The sequence below is a fragment of the Vigna radiata genome, chromosome 2, assembly GCF_000741045.1.
Source record: "Vigna radiata var. radiata cultivar VC1973A chromosome 2, Vradiata_ver6, whole genome shotgun sequence".
Classification (NCBI taxonomy): Eukaryota; Viridiplantae; Streptophyta; class Magnoliopsida; order Fabales; family Fabaceae; genus Vigna; species Vigna radiata.
In genome coordinates, this window is record NC_028352.1 from 10,894,092 (window position 1) to 10,914,852 (window position 20,761).

The 20,761-nt window shown below is 31.8% G+C and overlaps 4 protein-coding genes across 4 annotated transcripts in view; all 4 read left to right on the forward strand.

Annotated features, from left to right (window-relative positions):
- The first annotated feature begins 4,857 nt into the window (after window positions 1–4,857).
- On the forward strand, window positions 4,858–5,553 carry LOC106755780. The gene has a single exon (XM_014637994.2). It carries the CDS (start codon window positions 4,997–4,999, stop codon window positions 5,345–5,347), a length of 351 nt encoding a protein of 116 aa, XP_014493480.1. The 5' UTR covers window positions 4,858–4,996; the 3' UTR covers window positions 5,348–5,553.
- A 780-nt stretch (window positions 5,554–6,333) lies between these two features.
- On the forward strand, window positions 6,334–7,797 carry LOC106780255 (aquaporin NIP6-1-like; the record flags this gene model as incomplete). Its single annotated transcript, XM_014668519.1, has 4 exons — window positions 6,334–6,606; window positions 6,692–6,877; window positions 7,205–7,277; window positions 7,625–7,797. Coding segments are annotated over 4 exons (705 nt in total), but the record flags the coding sequence as incomplete, so codon positions are not given.
- A 3,719-nt stretch (window positions 7,798–11,516) lies between these two features.
- On the forward strand, window positions 11,517–13,201 carry LOC106780259 (aquaporin NIP6-1-like). Its single transcript, XM_014668535.2, has 5 exons — window positions 11,517–11,550; window positions 11,830–12,062; window positions 12,148–12,342; window positions 12,578–12,649; window positions 13,014–13,201. Exons 1-5 carry the CDS (start codon window positions 11,517–11,519, stop codon window positions 13,176–13,178), a joined length of 699 nt encoding a protein of 232 aa, XP_014524021.1. The 3' UTR covers window positions 13,179–13,201.
- A 6,823-nt stretch (window positions 13,202–20,024) lies between these two features.
- LOC106780269 (aquaporin NIP6-1-like) overlaps window positions 20,025–20,761 on the forward strand; it is a 1,633-nt gene continuing 896 nt past the window's right edge. Inside the window, exons 1-2 of the mRNA XM_014668544.2 lie at window positions 20,025–20,371; window positions 20,457–20,651. Coding sequence (XP_014524030.1) covers window positions 20,075–20,371; window positions 20,457–20,651 — 492 coding nt within the window. The 5' untranslated portion in view covers window positions 20,025–20,074. The remainder of the gene's footprint in view (window positions 20,372–20,456; window positions 20,652–20,761) is intronic.

The window sequence follows — 20,761 nt, forward strand, 5'->3', positions numbered from 1 at the left end:
AACACCAACTCGACTTCTGGTTGGGTAACACTAGGTTGGCTTGTGGCCGGGTAACAACAGAATGACTTGTTGTTAGGTAGGAACATGCCCACTTGTGGCTGGGTAGGAACAGGCCAACTTGTGGTTAGGTAGAACATACCAACTTGTGGTGGGTAAGAATAGGTATGCTTGTGTCCGAGTAGGAATATGCCGACTTATGGTCAAGTAGGAACAAATTATCTTCTGACGAGTAGGAACAGGTCCGCTTGTAGCCAGGTAGGAGTAGGTCAGTTTATGGCTGGGTAGGAATAGGTCGGTTTATCATAATAAGATTTTTAGCCTCCACACATTTCGTCCTTCTTCAACCTCAACAATATTAGACCTTCTTTGGCCTCAACAGTACTCAAACATCTTCGACTTCAACATATCTCATCCTTTGTAGATCTGCCTCAGCTTTTAAGCCTAAATGTATCTTGTCTTGATTTGTACATAATGTATCCCTTCCTTTGTAGATTTTCCTAGCATTTAAACCTTAATGTATCTCGTCTTACTTCATCTCCAATGTATCTTGTCCTTTGCAGATCTACCTTAGCTTTTAAGCCTAAATAAAAGTAATCTTGGTTCATTTGTAACATGTCTTGTCCATTTCATATCAGACTCAACTTTTCAGCCTTAACACATTTAAGCCTTCTTCAACCTTAATGATACTCGACCTTCTCTAGCTTGAACAATATTTGACATTCTCTGGCCTTAGTAGTTCTCGATCTTCTTTGGCTCAACGTATCTCATCCTTTGTAGATCTATCTCAGGTTTTAAGCCTTAACGTGTCTCATTCTACTTCGTCCATAGCGTATCTCGTCCTTTACAAATCCTCCTCAACTTTTAAGCCTCAACGACACTCTTTTTTGTAGATCTACTTCAGCTTTTAAGCCTCAACGTATCTCGTTTTGCTTCGTGCTTAACATATCTCGTCCTTTGTAGATATTCCTTAGCTTTTAAGCCTCAACGTATCTCGTCCTGCTTTGTTCACAATTTTTCTCATCCTTTGTAGATTTTCTCCAACTTTTAAGCTTTAAGAGTACTTGTCTTGCTTCGTTTGCAATATGTATCAACCATTGCATATGAAACTCAGTTTTTCAATCTCAACATATTTTGGCCTTCTTCAGCCATAACATATTTCGGCCTTATTCAGCCTCGATATTTCAGCTTTGTTCAGCCTCAACACATTACAACATTCTTCAGCCTCAACAATACTCGACATGTTCTTTAGCCTTAACGATACTTGGTCATCTCTGGCCTCAACTATACTTGGTTATCTTTGGTCTCAAGAGTACTTGGTTTGTTCTTTAGTCTTAATGGTACCCGACCATCTCTGGCCTCAATGGTACTCGACTAGTGTTTTAGCCTGAATACATTTTGGCCTTCTCACTTCTTAGTCTCATCATCTCAACCTTTTCTTATCTACATCATCTTTTCACGCTTAATGTGCCCAATTTGACCTGGAACATTGATGAGGATAAACTTGGGTTGTGATTTTTATGTTCATTAGGCTCATTTCCCAAAATCTTCAACATCACATAGTATCAAGTTTTAAAAGATTTACCCAACTATGAGATTTATTGGCAAATGCACCAAGTCATTTGCAGTATATCCAAATGGGGGTTATTGTATCCACAAGGATTTAAGAAGCATATTGGTAATTTGATTTTAGGTTTTTGTATTTGGAAAATATTGATAGTATATATATTATATAGATTGAGTGAAGTAGAGGGTATGAATGAATTTCATATCATCCTCTTCCACTTACACCACTATTGAGTTTATCTATGTACTTACGCAAATCATTTATTTTCTTGGGAGTGCTCTTTAAATGTAACATTAGGTTCATTCTTGGCACCAAGAGTCTAAGATCATCAAACTTAAGTAACTGCTTGAATGAATTATTTGCATTAAGATCAAGACTCTATAACTAGCTAGAGCCTTAGATCTATTTCTAGCATCTAAAAGTAGGTGGAGAATTAATTGAGCCACAACTTGAAATCAGTTCCTACTTAATCCCAAGCTAATGAAATAAGACAAGTGATCAATTCATCCAACAACAAGCACAAACTAATTCACAAAACAGATTGAATGAAAACATAAATACATATCCAAGATATATAAAAAGATAAACAAATTGCAAGATATGAAAAATCCATGTTAAAAATGCTTCATGAAAAACAAAACATCACAACACTTAAGATGTCAATTGATGATATCAAAATCCTTAATTATATAATTTTTTATGGCCACATTACCATTATTAAAAGATTTATAGTTTCGAAAGTAATACAAATAGAGTCTTTAAGACTCTCCCTTTAATGAAACCATATTGATTAGGAGAAATTTTTTTTTACTACCAATCATTAAAAGTTTATTAGCTAAAATTTTTGTAATGACTTTGAAAAGAAAATTAGCTATCATAAGACGAAAATAAGTTATATGTTTTACCCCATCAATTTTAGAAACAAGGAAAACAACATTCAAATTTATAGAGAAAATCTAACTTTGTTGAAATAGTTGATGGAGAACTTTACAAACATCATCACTAACAATATCCCAAAATTAATAATAAAAATATTCATTTATAGAAGATGAGCAGTTTCCTCGTTGAATCATGTTTCTTAAATCCAATTAAATATTGATATTTTTTTTCTTCAAGAATCAAGATTTAGATTTTTGTATTTCAAAATCATAAATAATTAGAAAAAATTACTTTAAAATCTTTTTCAAGTAGACGAGAACATGATATCTTAAATTTAAGGTTTAAATCTTTTTTTGTCCTTAAGTTAAGTTTGTTGTTCAGTTTAGTCATCGCTTTTAAAAATGTCAACCTTTAGTCCCTATGATATGAAAAATGTATCAAATCACTTAATAAAAAACTTGTGATTTGTTAACGAATAGGACTGATTTAATACATTTTTCATATCATAGGAATTAAAGATTGACATTTTTAAAAGCGAAGAATAAACTAAACATAAGAACTTAACTTAGAGACAAAAAAGAGTTTAAACCTAAATTTAATTATTTGTCTTAAATAGATTATCACAAATATAATAGTATTTAAAATTTATTGTGTTTTACAATCAAATAAAAAAGAAAACTGAACTTGACTTTTTCAACAAGAATTCCTTCTCTCTTTCTCACATTGGAACTTGGAAGCAAAGATTACGAAGAGAAAGTAAAGATGAAACTATTCTCCCAAAATCATAGAAAGTTTTATGGTTAATTAAAGCAATAGAGAGAGATACAAAATACAATATGAACATACAACTATTTTCTTCTAGAAATCAACGGACTCAATATAGAGTTCTCATTCCATTCACTACAAACAAATAAATCAATAAAGCACAAATTCAATTCAAAGCATCCACCCAGTTTTCTTCCAGAACAAAATTGTGAAAATAAATAAATAAATAAATAAAATAAAAATGTCATTTTCAGATAATATCGATGTTAGCAATAGTTATGGCATGGTGAAATGGTCAAATAATAGAAACGCGAAGCTTCGTTTCCCATGTTATTATTATTATTATTTATGTAAGGCTCTTTAATTTCAATGTGTGTGGACTCTGAATTCAATTTAATATGACTTTATTAAGTGGTTATTCATATTAAATTAAAAAGTAATTGTGCTAGTAACTCAACAGTTTTACATAATTAAATTTTAAATTGAAATTCAAAATAAATAATATCTTGAATACTGTAACTAACTTTAATAATGTTTTAATAGTTTTAAACAGTATCAAACATAAAAAATAGATATATACTCATTTTTATTTTTGTTTCCCACTCTGATTTAAAATTAATAACTTTTGTGCTCATATTTAAACCAATTAATTTAGGCTTTCTTTTATTTGTCATCAACAAAATAGGAACAGTGTGAAAATTGTGATATTATTAGTAAAAATATTATTTGTTCGACAAATATTATACATTAGCTTATTTCTTTAACCCCCTTCATCAAGTTATTCTAGGCTATTAACATTTTATTAAGCAATAAATTTATATTTAAGTAGTTAGTTACATTTTTTTATTCTCCTAAAAAATACAATAGTGTGATTTTCAATTCTTAGAATTTTGACTTTATAATTTTTTTTTTAATTATATGATTTTGATTAGTCTTTAAAAAAATTATTACCATAATATTAGATGATGATATAATAATTAATGTATTGCTTATAATACATATTAATAGATGATACATATAATATATATATATATATATATATATATATATATATTTTAATACTTATTTTATATTTCATTAAATTCAATTTAATTAAAATTATTAATTTATATTTTATTATGTTAAATAATTTAAAATTAAATTTTAATTTAAAAATTTATAAAATATATTTTTTAATATTTATGAATATCTATTCATACCGCATAATCTTATAGTGAATAAGTACCACCAAGTCATTAATAAATAAGAATTTCATGCCTAGTATTTACCAAATGTTTAAAAGAAAATTAGCAAGGGGTGGAAAGGGTAACTAAGATGATTATATAATAATTTTTGGAATTAAAATTTTGAATTCGAAGAGTAATATTTTATATTTGTGATAAGTGGAAACCAATTTTTTTTGAATATTTTATCGTCACTCAAAAGTGTAATATTAGCATTAGTCTTTGTGGCACGTGTTCAACAACCACACTGTAAAATCATTAATCATATAAAATTTTAGATTTTGTAAAAAAAAAATCTGATGTTGCCATAAATGAGAAAAATAGGTAAGTGCGCACGCCAAGTGCGAAAAACCAAGGAAATAACGGTCAACAGTCAAACACGGTTTTACACGAGTCTATACCAAACCCCAAAACGTGCGAGAGACATATTTATGAGGAAAAACTTCATTTGCAATTTGCAGGCAGCAGCAACGTTAAATCTGAATGAAAAGGCGTGTCCGTGTTTTCTTTCCAGTTGAAGATCAGTGTGTCTGTGTGAGTGTGAATAAATATAATTTGAGGCATCATGAGCACACTTGTTCGCAACACCACCCTCACCTTCAGCCGCAGATACAGATACGAGCTTCTTGGTCTGCAGGGCAACAAAGACAAGATGCTCAAATCCATCAGCTACAGACGCAGAAGGGCTAAGCAAAGGAAAGTCTTTCTCACTACCTACAAGCTTTCTTCCTTGGACAATAACACTTTTGTCGAGCCTCAAAAGCCTAAGCTAAAGCTCAAGAAGGTTGCCGTTAAGGTCAAGAAGATTATGGCCTCGGTTTTGATGTTCATGCGAGTTGGTTCTCTCAGGTCCTGCGCTTCTAGGCCTGCCATTTCTGATGGACCTTCGCCAGTTCCTAATAGGAAAAACATTTGATGATGATGATGATGTTGGCTCTTACTGGGTTTGGGATGATTCATAATTTTTCTCTAGGATTTAAGAAGACATTTATGTGGCAGATGATGGAAAAAAGGGTTACCAAATGTTGTGTATATAATGCTTGATCTAATGTCTAATCGATTATATTAAACCTCTTTCTGGGATTTTTCTTTAATGATATGCCATGTTTCTGTTTTCTATCAGTTTAGTAGTTTCATGACTCACTATGTTGAGTGTTACCTTCATTTGATTTCACTTGGGACTTTTGCGCATTCAATTGTTTACCTTTTGTGCTGATATGAAAGCTTTTTATATCAGGAATTATGTGCTCTTTGCCGAATCCTAATTGGTTATATATATAGGAAAAACAATACAAAAGCAAAACTTTGGTGAACTTCTTTTAGTGCTTTTAGAATTGCTCTGTAATCCAAATCAGACTTTCATCTCGAGTTTCGATTTCAATTCGAGAACATTGTCAAAATGATACATGAAACCGTGACTTTCTCCATTGTGCAGTTAACCAAGGTTGGAATTGTTTGGAATCTCTGAACCGTGACATTTTTTCAACATCTGGAAACTGAAAGAGACGAAGTTACAAAAAAGAATTACAACATAAGTATTGAATTTCCTAATATTTATTACATTTTTCTAATATTATTTTACTTGAGATGAAGAGATGTAGAATTTTCAAAACTAACACTAACTAAAACATAACTCCTGATAAAGTCTCAAATGATGGACGATTTGTTTCCGCCAAACTTACGATTGCTTTCAGTCAATTAAATATATTTTTTCTTTAATAGTAATACAAATTTTTATATATACTCTAACATTTTTTTAGAGAACTTATTTTTCTGGTAGAGAACTTATTCTTATGGATAGTGTGATTCTTTTTCTTGTCACTCACCACAAAACTATTTTATCTCTCGGCAGCGTGCAGTATGGAAAATTATAATGAAATCTATTAAACCCGTGTTATTTCACTCACTTCTGGTGCATCTCTCCGGCCTTCTCTTGTTACTTTAGAAAGAAAGGTTGTTATTGAGTTCATTGGAACCTTTGTTATCATATTCGCAGCCATTGCTACAGCCATTTTCAACCACAATTCTGAGACCCTTAAGACCCTTAATTGTGCTACAACCGCATATCTTACTATTATGGTTGTCATATTTGCCACCAGACATATATCGGGAGCCCATATAAACCCAACTGTTACTTTTTCGTTTGCTGTGTTGAAGCACTTCCCATGGAAACATGTGTGTAATAACTCTTTAGTCAATTATTATGTGCTATCAAAAATCAAGTTCTTCTTCGTTGATATATGTGATCATTAAATTGCAGGTGCCTATTTATATTGGTGCACAAGTTTTGGCATCGGTTTGTGCCGCATTTGTTCTGAAAGAGGTTTATCATCCTTTCATGAATGGTGTTACAGTTCCTTCAGGTGGATATGGTCAATCTTTAGAATTCATTATTACATTCAATCTAATGTTTGTTGTCACTGCAGTAGCCACTGACACTAGAAATGTAAGTCTTTTTTCTCCTTTCTCTGTATCCCCTCACACGTTATTTATTTTATGTTCCATATTATGAACAACACAAAGTGATATTTTCCTATTATGAACATAAAAACACCAACATCATCACCCTTATTTAAAAACACCTTCGTAAACACCAATACCAAAACTGACTCTATTAAATATGAAATCCATATAATATATATATATATATATATATATATATATATATGGATTTCATTCATATATATAAATATGAAATCCATATATATATATATATATATATATGGATTTCATTCATGTGCAACATCTAAGTTTGTGATCGATATAATTGCAGGTGGAAAAACTTGCAGGAATTGCGGTGGGAGGCACTGTGATGCTCAATATACTTATAGCCAGGTATATTTTATGTTTCTGAAAGTGATGGTCTATATAAAGTTGTCATTCATTATATTCATTTTTCTCAATTTTACTAACTCGATATATTGGTTAAGACAGTATAATTTTATATAGTTCACTAAATTTATTCATGTATATCTCACGTGACTAATATAATGTTAAAAACTAAATAAAAACGAGAATTTTAAGATAAAATTTAGTAAAAGAGCTTCTTATAAAGTTAAAAATTAAATTATAGTTTTGAAAGAACTAGCAATGATTCACATCAATTCTAAGAAATAGTTAATTTTAGTAGAATTGTTTAAAATTGCTCTTATAAAGTGGAGTTTGTTTAAATATACTTAAACTTGAATTACAGTATCAGGAGACTCAATGAATCCAGTGAGAACACTAGGTCTTGCCATCGCCACAAATAATTATGAAGATATATGGATTTATATGATAGCTCCCATACTCGGAGCTTTAGCCGGTACATGTACCTATACTGTAGTGAAACTGTCCAAAGAATGTGAAAACAAAGGCTTCAATTAGTTTTATATGACTTGTCTCATTGTCATAAGTCATCATTCCATCTAAAGATTGAGCTTGGACACTACAACATTGATGATAAGATTCAGATGATAATATATAAATGTTATTCTCATTTGGTGTGTTTGGTTGGAGGTTGCCATTTATTTCACAGAGGAACATGTTTGTCTTTGCATACTGATTTATGATCGTGTATTTTGCTCTTAAATAGCTTATACATATTTTCTCTTTATAGGGAATGTGTGACAGATGAATAGAAAACTATAGTTAGTTAGAAGCATTTTTCTCTTATGTTTCTGATAGAGATCATATATGCAAAGGAAGCTTAAATTCATATGAAGCAAGATAATTATTGAAGTTGAATTTATCCTTGTCTTAAAACTTGAAATCAATTCTTGAGAGGCTTGATCAATGATTTTAATCATAAGAATTGTAGGATCTAAAAGTGAGTACAAAGACAATATAAAGTTCAATCTAGCCTAATAAAATAACAAGAACATAACTATGAATGGAAAAAAGATTAGATTATAATTGAACCGAAAATTATAGAGCACAACAATACGAAGAGAAATTAAAAGATAAAAAGTGAAGAATACTTAGATGAACTTCTTTTAACTCTTTTAGAATTGCTCTGCAATCCAAATCAGACTTTCATCTCGAGTTTCGATTTCAATTCGAGGACACTGTCAAAATGATGCATGAAACCGTGACTTTCTCCATTGTGCAGTTGGCATAGAAAAAAGGATGAAGGCTTTTAAGGAATTTGACCAAGGTTGGAATTGTTTGGAATCCCTAAATATATAATAATAATCTTTGTTATTTAGGTATATATATAGAAAACAGGAATTGTTGATGATAAATACTTTTAAAACTCATCATTCTATATTATATTTAATTTATTATTTTTGTCAACTTCGATATGCATTTGATTTTCTTAAGCAGGATTGGTTGGCAGGACCCAAAGAAAAATAATGAGATGCAGCAGGGTAGCCCAATTTACGGTGTATTAAATGCGTCATACATGCTTGTTGAAAACGTTTCACTAACCCCATTTACGGTGTATGTTTTATTGAAAAATTGAGCTATTATCAAACATATATTTAGGCATATTCTGATGATGCAAGTTAAATCATTAACATTTGTACAAATTTTAATAATCAATTATAAAAATAGAAATAATTTTTATTTATTCAATTAAAACATTCATTAATTAATTAAAAGTTTAAAAAATATTCATATAATTAAATGTGGTTTTAATATGTGTGTGTGTATATATATATATATATATATATATATATATATATATATATATATATATATATATATATATATATATATATATACTATAAAACATTTATTTTTTTACTTGTTTTCTTTTTTAATATCATTTCATAAGGGTTAAAAGAAGGGAATTTTGAAATTTAGAGTGTGCAGGAAGAAAAAGTGGGGCTGCAGTAAGAAATTCCAACACTTGAACGTACTTTATAAACAATGTGGGCCTGCCCGCAGAGATTAGAAAGGATAAATAGATTCATTTTTCAATGTAGCATTAAGGGCTTGCTTGTTATATTTGTATATTTGTGTGAGCTTTTCAAAAAGTTTTTTTTTTTTCAGTTAATTTTGTCCTTTATACAAGTTTTTATTGATAATTAATCTCTCATTTGAGAAATTTGATTGGTGATTTTTAATGGGCCTCTTTTCTTAACAATGTGTGAAAAAAGTAAATTATCATAAAAATGTAATTTAATTTCAGATTTATTTTATATAGATTGATATAAAATGTCATGTTTTAAAAATTAAATATCCTTTTGAATGTTCAACTAAATAATATGATGATTACAATAAATATATGAAAAAATAACAATGAAGGCAAACTTGAGAAAAATTGTAATACTAATTATTTGGTAAATGGTATAATGGCATTGATATAAAATTGTATAAAATATTATTATTTTTAAATAGTTATATCCAACAGTATTGAATTGGTCTAGACATCCTTATTATATATGTTTTCCAAAATACAAAATAATACAGGAATGTTGTTTCATTTGCAATAAATTATTTTTATGTAATAATATTTATTTAACACAAATTTCTAAATAGTTGACTAAGCTTAGCTAAGGAATTTTGTTTATATGTGGGTTTATGTTAGAAATTGTGTAAGAAAAATAATCTATTATAATAGAAACACACTCACAACTAAAAGTTTAAATAAAATCTCACATAAAATATTTTCACTTTAAGGCCTATATTTACAAATATATGATAAAAGTAAGTATTATTACTTAATGAGTAATTTTTTTTTGATAAAAAATGTAAATCTCATAAATTTTTTATGATGACATGACCATGAGTAAGGAAAAGAATCTATTTGAAAGACTTGGAGGACCTATGACAAATACTAGAGCAAGAAAAGCAAATAAAGTTTTTTAACAAGTTGGTAATACAGTCCCAAGTTAGGTGTTGCTCCCTCCACCACCCCAAGTGCTACTGCATCTTTCCACTATTTTCTTTTATTCTAAAAATACTCTACATCTCTCTACTATTTTCTTTTATTCCAAAACTACCCTACACCTCCCCATTATCCTTAACATTCTTTATCTTTCTCTCTCTACAATAATGAGCATTCATAGCTCAGATTTAAACTTGTGATATATTGCAAAATATAAAATTCAGAGCAAAGGTCAATATTAGTACTTCTACACTACCATTTTATAAACTTAAAAGTTAGATGCAAATACAAAATAATAAACATAATAATATTAATAGTAAATAATAATATATTATTATTATATACTAACTTTATAATGACGAAAGAACTAAATAAATTCCAAATCTTTAACAAATAACTTTTCTTTAAGTATTTAATAATATTTTTATATTATTTATCTAATAAATTAAATACTTTATTCAAGTTATTTAATTCAAACATGTCGGTAAGTTAAAACAAAATATAATGTTAAAAATTATAAATATTAAATGTAAAAAAAACACAAACACACATATAAACATTTTTCTAGAAATTTAGAACAAAATTTTACCATTTATTAAGTAATGTGAAAAAAAAAATATATTGAACTGTGAAAATGTGATTGAACCAAATTTATTTAAGGGAATATATCCCCACTGGCGAGTGTGCCTGCGAGTGTGCGTGCTGGCGAGCGTGGCTGCAGGCGTGCGTGCGTGCGTGCTGGCGAGCGCGCACGCGCTTGCATGCGTGCATGTGTGTATTTCGGCCAAACCTACGATTGTTTTCTGCCAACTAAATCTATTTTTTCTTTAATAGTAATACAAGTTTTTATACATACTCAAACATTTTCTTAGAGAACTTATTCTTCTGGTAGAAAACTTATTATTCTAGATAATGTGATTCTTTTTCTTCTCACTCACCACAAAACTATTTGATCTATCGCGTGCGTCTGTGCGTGCGTGCGTGCAGTCATGCGTGCTAGCGAGCGTGCGTGCGTGCTGGCGACTAAGTCTATTCTTCTGGATTGTTTTGTACCAACTAAGTATATTTTTCTTTAATTGTAATACAAGTTTTTATATATAGTCAAACATTTTCTCAGAGAACTTATTCTTCTGGCAGAGAACTTATTCTTCTAGATAGTGTGATTCTTTTTCTTCTCACTCACCACAAAACTATTTGATCTCTCACGTGCGTGGGTGCGTGCGTGCGTGCGGTTGTGCATGCTGGCGAGCGTGCGTACGTGCTGGCGAGCATGCGTGCGCACGTGTACGTGCGTGCATGCGTGCGTGTGTGTGTGCCTGTATGCTCCCGCCAAACCTACAATTGTTTTCTTCTAACTAAGTCTACTTTTTCATTAATCGTAACAGAAGTTTTTATATATATACTCTAATATTTTCTCAAAGAGCTTATTTTTCTGGATAGTGTGATTCTTTTTCTTCTCACTCACCATAAAACTATTTCATCTCTCGGTAGTGTGCAGTATGGAAAATTATAATGAAATGAATTCAACCCGTATTACTTCATTCACTTCTGGTGCATCTCTCCGGCCTTCTCTTGTTACTCAGGAAAAAAAAAGGTTGTTGTTGAGTTCATTGCAACTTTTATTATCATATTCGCTGCCACTGCTGCAACCATTTTAAACCACAACTCTGAGACCCTTAAAACCCGTAATTGTGCTACAACCGCAGGTCTTACTGTTATGGTTGTCATATTTGCCACTGGACATATATCAGAAGCCCATATAAACCCTGCTGTTACTTTTTCGTTTGCTGTGGTGAAGCACTTCCCATGGAAACATGTGTGTAATAACTCTTTAGTTAATTATTTTGTACTATCAAAAATCAGGTTCTTCTTCGTTGATATATGTGATCATTAAATTGTAGGTGTCTATTTATATTGGTGCACAAGTTTTGGCATCGGTTTGTGCCGTATTTTCTCTGAAAGGGGTTTATCATCCTTTCATGAATGGTGGAGTTACAGTTCCTTCAGGTGGATATCGTCAATCTTTTGCTTTGGAATTCATTATTACAATCAATTTAATGTTTATTGTCACTGCAATAGCCACCGACACCAGAAGCGTAAGTCTATTTTTCTCCTCCCTCTGTATCCCCTCACATGTTATTTATTTTATGTTCCATATTATGAACAACACAAAGTGATATTTTCCTATTATGAACATAAAAACACCAACATCACCACCCTTATTTAAAAACACCAATACCAGAGCTGACTCTATATAAATATGAAATCCATATAATATATATGGATTTCATCCATGTGCAACATCTAAGTCTGTGATCGATATAATTGCAGGTGGGAAAACTTGTAGGAATTGCGGTGGGAGGCACTATGATGCTCAATATACTCACAGTAGGGTATATCACTGTTTTTGTTTCTGAAAGTGATAGTTTATATGAGTTGTCATTCATTGTATTCATTTTTCTCAATTTTACTAATTTGATATATTGGTTAAGACAATATAATTTTATATAGTTCACTAAATTTATTCATGTATATCTCATGTGATTTATATAATGTTAAAAACAAAATAAAAATGAGAATTTTAAGTTAAAATTTAATCAAATAGCTTCTTACAAAATTAAAAATTAAATTATAGTTTTGAAAGAACAAGCAATGATTCACATCAATTACGAGAAATAGTTAATTTTAGTAGAATTGTTTAAAATTGCTCTTATAAAGTGGAGTTTGTTTAAATATATTTAAACTTGAATTGCAAGCCAGTATCGAGGGCTCAATGAACCTAGTGAGAACACTAGGTCCAGCCATCGCCACAAATAATTATAAAGATATATGGATTTATATGATATATCCTGTAATCCAAACTTTAGCCGGTGCATGTATCTATACTGCAGTGAAACTGCCCAAAGAATGTGAAAACAAAGTCTTCAATTAGTTTTATATGACTTGTCTCTATTGTCATAAGTCATCATTCCATCTAAAGACCGAACTTGGACAATACTCTACACTATTGTCATAAGTCATCATTCCAAGTGCTCCTGCATCTCTCCACTATTTTGTTTTATTCCAAAAATACTCTACACCTCTCCATTATTTTCTTTTATTTCAAAAATACCCTACACGCACGCACACACGCACGCACACATACCCACACACACACCTACCCACACACCCCTCCATACACATACACGCACGCACGCATGCACACACACACCTACAACCACACATACACGCATGCACGTGTGTGCGCGCACACACACACACACACAAACACACACACACACACACATATATATATATATATATATATATATATATATATATATATATATATATATATATATATATAATGACTAAGAAAGGTGAATGGGATAATGTGTCTTTGATTCAAATAGTTTTAAATAACATAAAAACATTACATGAGAAAAAAAACAGTAATAAGATTGCAACATTAAATTAATCTTCAATGCGATTGGGCAAATATTAAAGAATTGGGATGCTTAGGTCAACATTTGTTATCATATTTCACAATGGAAATATATGTATGCCATATTTTATTTCTGTCGCACACACCCATCATCAATGAAGCATGAAGCTTGCCTGAAGTAATCCAAGTGCTTCTTTGGCAACCCAGAATTAGTAATAGAAAATAGGATTAGAAGGTGTAAGACTGTTATCAAAGGCTCCTGCTTATGCATCAGTTCTTCAATGTAATCAAAACATCTACATAGGTGATGACCAAAGTTTCATATTATAAAAACATTTAGTTAGGTGCATGCATCTGTGAACTATAATGCCTCAATAGAAATCAATTGCAGGCACTAACACAGCTAACAATACCATACAATTAGTTTTGCCAAAGTTTATTTTATGTTTATTCCATGTAATTCAAAATTCATGCATGAACTACAAAAGAAGCCCAGATTAGGCAAGGGTAGGTTAGGCGAGAAGGAGGCTTGTTCGTTCACTACTTTTTCTTTATAGGACCATAGAAGATGGGGTCTTACCACCCTGTCTCATGCTTTTTACCCCACGTCCTCCTGTCTGTAAAAAAGATTGGTGCTCAGTTGTGTCTTTACATTTTTTCAACATCTGGAACCCTGAAAGATACAAAATTACGGAAAAGAATTACAAGATTTCTTCCATAAGCATTGAATTTCCTGGCATTTATTACATTTTTCTAATACCATTTTACTCAAGATGAAGAGATGCAAAATTTTTAAAAACTCATGATGAAGTGTCAAATGATGGACTATTTCTTCTCGCCAAACCTACTATTGCTTTCTGCCAACTAAGTCTACTTTTTGTTTAGGAAAATAATACTTTGACATGCTTTAAGTAAATGACACTCATTTGACACACATTGGGGCCCACATAGTGTCAAAGTCATAAAGGGTAAATTTGTCATTTGCATGGATGGCTCTTGTTGCGCTGGTTTGGGAGAAAAATAAATGAAACGATGCGTTTCGGTGAAGGAAGTTGCCTCCTCTCTCTTTTTTCGGTCAACCATTTGATTTTGAAAGAGGAACTCTTCGTGTGCGTGCCAAGGTTAGGGTTGGAAGAGAACGTGAGAAAGGAAAAAAAAAAGGAGAACTCCATGACCGGAGGCTGGACATGATCGGAAAAGTTTGAACTAGCGAAGTGAAAGTAGATGACCGATGTGGAGCGCAGAAGGCTTTTACCATGCTCTCCGTCCATCGTAATGTCGCTATCAACAACCTTGCCCTACACCCGTCCGGTCAACGCGCCCTCACCGTTGCCCGTGAGAACTGCTCGTGGTCGTCAATTTTATCTACGGCCGCTGCAACTGCTGCTTGTGCCTTAACAAGGAACTTACTCTGACCAAGTTCAATGCGCCTAGTGACCACTTTTTTATGGTCGCGAAGGAGAAGGCTCCACGCATATTGTTCGAATTGGAATGCTCCAAGCCCCTTCTTTGTGCTGCTCCTGCTAGGGTGTGTGCTTCTTCAAATTCTTTCTCTGTTTTCTCGAATTATCATCGAATATCAAGTTGGTTATTTTTATTTTCTCTATTTCTTCTTTTGGTGATGCTGATTTGTCTTGTATGTTAAAAAACCCTAAGGTTTAGGTAGCATTTGATAAAAAATTTTGGTATATTGTCACTAGTTATGTTTTTCGGGCGTCAAATATTTGTGATGTTTTGTAGTGGGAAGATTTGACACATAGATTTTGGAGACTATTTTGAAGCATCAATGAACCGTGAAAAGTTCCCAGAGATGGTGCAGTCATAAACGAACTATGTGTAACTTTCGATGATGAAGATTATAGACATTTTACTGTGTCTTACAGAACAACTTAATACCCACTATACCCATGTCAATTCTAATTCTTCTAAAACAAATTGCATATTAAATTTAGATCTGATGTAATTATTGATTTGTTGCTTGCTTACTACAGGTATCCTCCACATCGAAGAAGAGCAAATGCTATTAAGCAAGACCATGTCTATCTCATGGCAAAGTTCATCTTATCTTGTCTATGTTACTTTCTATCATATGATTAGTCTTTGTTAATTTCCATAGTACATAGATGTTATACTTGGTTTTCATCATTGAATAAGTACCCAATTTATATTGTCCAAAATCGAAACAATGAAAAGGAATTGGAAGCATGCTTCCTCACTTACCATACTCTGTCATCATCTTTCGAAGGTATCTCAATCTTTTTGTTTTTCCAATCAATAATTGTAGTTTAAATTTCTATATTTTCAAATATTATAGTATTGGATTGTGTTCAAATGAATTATATATGATTAGAAAAGCATGCCAAAGAGTAGATTATACTATATTTCTTTCTAAAGGCTATTTGAAGAGGAAAGTGCTACACACAATTTCATTTTAAGAGAAACTCAAGGATAAGCATTGCATAACCCATATGTGTGTGCATGGTTTGCCAAAGAAAGGTTATATGTCTTTGTCTCCTTGGCACTTATGATCAATATTTAGATATATACATAATAGATAAGCAATATGCAGAGATTAATATTTGAAGAGCCTAAGGTTGAATTAAGAAAAATATTGTCAAGGATTTCTAAGGAAACATCGTAGGATGCTTTAAACAACACACTTTGTCTGCTTGCTACATGGATTTCTAAGTTTTCTTCTCAATAAGTAAGTTTATACTTTAGTTGATTGCATGTGTTTTTAATGTATCACTCTAATAACATGTTTCTATCACTTTAATGCCAAGTTCAACCTCAATGTATACATACTAGTTTTTTCCAAAGCTTTCTGCATAATTTATCATGTTTAGTTGGTTGAATGTTAGGACACTGGGTTATTGAAATCATAAATGTTGCTTGTTAGCAGTAATTTGGATTGAAATGTGAATTATTCTATGATAACAACTCTTTTTTTCCCTTTATATTAAGACTTAGCTCTTTACCTTGTGTTTATCATCAACAGGAGAATGGTTGTGTTCTTCATAGTTTTGTAATAATCATATCATTTGAACCAAGAGCTTTAGTGACAAATTGGAAGTTGTAATATGGAATGTTTGAAGTCTCACATCAACTAGAGATAAGGCCAATTCAGTGTATATAAGTGGATGCAAACCTCACCTTACAAGCCGGTTTTGTGGGGTTGAGTTAGGCTTAAAGTCCACTTCTAACATGGTATCAGAGCCATCGTTAAAGCCTATCCTAGCGATATCTGTTGTTGTTGGGCATATTGTTCCACCCCCTATCGGGTCGCTATCAAACCACCCATTAATGTCTAGTCCCACGCTCGAGATGTATATACTTTGGCGTGAGGGGGGTGTGTTGGAAGTCCCACATCGGCTAGAGATAAGGCCAATTCAGTATATATAAGTGGATGCAAACCTCAACTTACAAGCCGGTTTTGTGGGGTTGAGTTAGACTTAAAGTCCACTTATAATAAGGAAGAACTTTATGTGGGTAGTCATGAAAAGATATAAATCTAAGGTAGACTAATGGAATCCTATTATTCTTGGACATACATAGAGCTTCTGATATAATGTCTAAATCTGAATAGTTCCCAAGGGCTTTTGTAAATCAGTTAGAAATGGTCATGCCAACTTGGAATCACACTACACTTTCATGACCAAATAGACCATTAAGCAGAAGGATGTACATTAAAATAATGACTGAAGTTTTATTCTTACCCGATTAGCAAATTATAAATCTCAGAAGTTTTGGAGAGTGAAAATAGTATTATAAAATTTTTGGAAATTTTTTCACTCAGTGATCAGGTTTTCCTGTGTTTATAGTTTTATGTTGTTAAGTTTACGTAGGCAATTGTCAGTGTTGCTTCTGGCATTATTCATGTTAAACTTTTTGTTCCTAATTTTTTCTTTTTGAATTAGTGGTGGCTTATACAAGTTGCTTCATACACTGCCTCTGAATGCTTTTGAGTACATTTTACAAGCTCTGATAAGTACTTGATTGGATTCTCTCTTGCATGTTACGTGTACTTGATTTGATTGTGCGTTCATATCACATCAATTACGTAAAATTTTCTAAAAAGAAGCATGATGAGTAAAATATTTTAATAATTTGAGTGTACATACATGTTCATGGTGAATTTGAGTACGTATCTTAAAATTAATATATTATTTTATTTTATTTATGTAATTTCGTTTCATGCAATTTTTTTTTCACTGTTTTCATCAAACCTTCTCATGGGATGGAATATCGGCTAGTGGGTAAATCTTAATCATGAAACACATGTTGATTTAGTCTTTGGTTTTGCTCTACATTCAAACTCTTGCTATAAAAATATATCTTATGCAGTGCATACGAGATTTGGAAGGCATTATTGGAAAGAAGAAGTGTGTGGTATTGCAGCGTGGGGAAAGATAATGGAAAGTAAAGTTGTTATTTAATAAAAGTTGTTTTGCTCGCCTTAGTTTCGATGCTATCATTAACTTGTTTTTGATAGAAAATGAATTGAGAGCAGGAGATGTTTGTGTATTTGAACTGATTAGCAAGAATGATTGTATTTTTAAAGTTCATATTTTCTAAAGGGCCGACTAATTTGTCTGCATGAGAAAGCCGTGGTCTTGATGAGATAAAAATGTTGTAAAGAAATAAGAATATTGTAATGGGGTGTTCCCAAGTATTAGACATTTAAGTGTTATATAATCAGCTAGTTATGTTTATTGAAATATAGTACTGGATTAGGTAATTTATGAGTTACTGATATCTAATCCAAAGCTTCTACTTAAAATAAGTTGTTTCATTCACTGTAATTTTCTTTTTATTAAGTTGTTTCATTCACTGTAATTTTATTTTTATTAGCTTAGCATTTAGAAGAATAGGAAAAAAAGTACTCTTATAAAGGAAAAGTGAATAAATAAAACTAAGAGGAATAACTAACTAGCTTGCTAGACTGCAATTAGCAAACGATAGATTCATATACATGTAATCACACAAAGAAAAACTTTCTAATATCAGAACTAACTAGCTTGCTAGACTGACAAGATTCATAAATATTTTATAGACCCATCCCAGTTGAATAAAATAGATAAAATTCAGTAAGTTTAGAATGATTCATGGAAAGATTTCATTCACAGGGTGTAGCATTGATCGAGGGAAGAAAGTGGAAAAGATGGGGATGATATATAAAGGCATGTTTTAAATAGGGAGGTTAGCGTAAAGAGTGGTTAGAAAGCAATCACATGGATGGTTGGGCAAAAATGAGGAATTGCATCTGCAGAGTGCAGTGTAGGTTTCATTCCTTTCTTTTGTCTATCTTCATTTCGAAGACTACCTCGTCAATTTCTTCTAAAAAATCTACACATCAAATCATAAATGCACACACCATATGTTTAATTGTCTCCTTCACTCTTATTTTATTTACTTCCATTTCTAAAACCTCAACAGATTTTCACTTTCAACATTCTCTCAATAAGTCACAATTAATTGTCCGTCCTCTAATTCCTTCTACTACTCTAAAACAACATCATTGGGTACAATTTTTCATCCACTTCGTATTCACACCACACTGAAGTGTTGAACCATTATCAGAATATCATCGACCTTCAAATTTTTATTCTATATTTAACTATAAAACTTGTTTATTTTGCCACCTCAGTATATTACGAGCACATATTACGACCCAATGTGATATTCTAGAGCATATTTTTTTTTGTTACATTCCAAAAAAATCAACACAATGTTATTTCTTTTCTAACCCAAATCAAACTTAAGCCCATAAAACCCACCCAAAACTCACTAATACCATTTTTATCTTTGGTTCCCACATTGAAAATGATAAAGCATTTGGACTGAAAATAATCTTGCAAAAATGAGTTTACACCACAATGTACTTCAAAAAGGAAACACGAAATCAAAATACAAAAACCCTCACTTAGGAGAGATCAAAAAACAAAATCCCTAACTCACAATCAAGAGATGAGATTGGGAGCGACACCAGCGATGGAAGTACCGATTGAAGCATTGCTTGAAGCACCGAAGAAGCAAAAATCAGAATAAGGGCACCACTGATGGAGAAGAATGTTTGCGACAAAGAAAACCTAAATGGATTTTCTAACGAGGAGGGCGAAAGAAGAACGTTTCCCTAATTCAGTTTTTTCAAATTTTACCCTCATCCACTATACACTCTTTTTTCCAAAATGCTGACGTGGACAGTGTCATATGAATGTAACTGACACGTAGGCGTGTCATTGTATTATTACTCTTTTCTTTAATAGTAATACAAGTTTTTATATATACTCTAACATTTTCTCAAAGAACTTATTCTTCTGGCAGATAACTTATTCTTCTGGATAGTGTGATTCTTTTTCTTCTCACTTACCACAAAACTATTTGATCTCTCAGCAGCTTGCAATATGGAAAATTATAATGAAATCTATTCAACCCGTGTTACTTCATTCACTTCTGGTGCATCTTTCCGGCCTTATCTTGTTACTCTGAAAAGAAAGGTTGCTGCTGAGTTCATTGGAACCTTTATTATCATATTCACTACCACTGCTACAGCCATTTTCAACCACAACTCTAAGACCCTTAAGACCCTTAATTGTGTTACAACCGCAGGTCTTACTGTTATGGTTTTCATATTTGCCACAGGACATATATCGATGGTTACTTTTTCGTTTGTTGTGTTGAAGCACTTCCCATGGAAACATGTGTGTAATAACTCTTTAGTTAATTATTTTGTGCTATAAAAAATCAGGTTCTTCTTCATTGATATATGTGATCATTAAATTGCAGGTGCCTATTTATATTGGTGCACAAGTTTTGACATCAGTTTGTGCCGCATTTGCTCTAAAAGGGGTTTATCATCCTTTCATGAATGGTGGAGTTACAGTTCCTTTAGGTGGATATGGTCAATCTTTCGCTTTAGAATTCATTATTACATTCAATCTAATGTTTGATGTCACTACAGTAGCCACCGACACCAAAAGCGTAAGTCTATTTTTCTCCTCTCTCTGTATCCCCTCACACGTTATTTATTTTATGTTCCATATTATGAACAACACAAAGTGATATTTTCATCCATATATATATATATATAT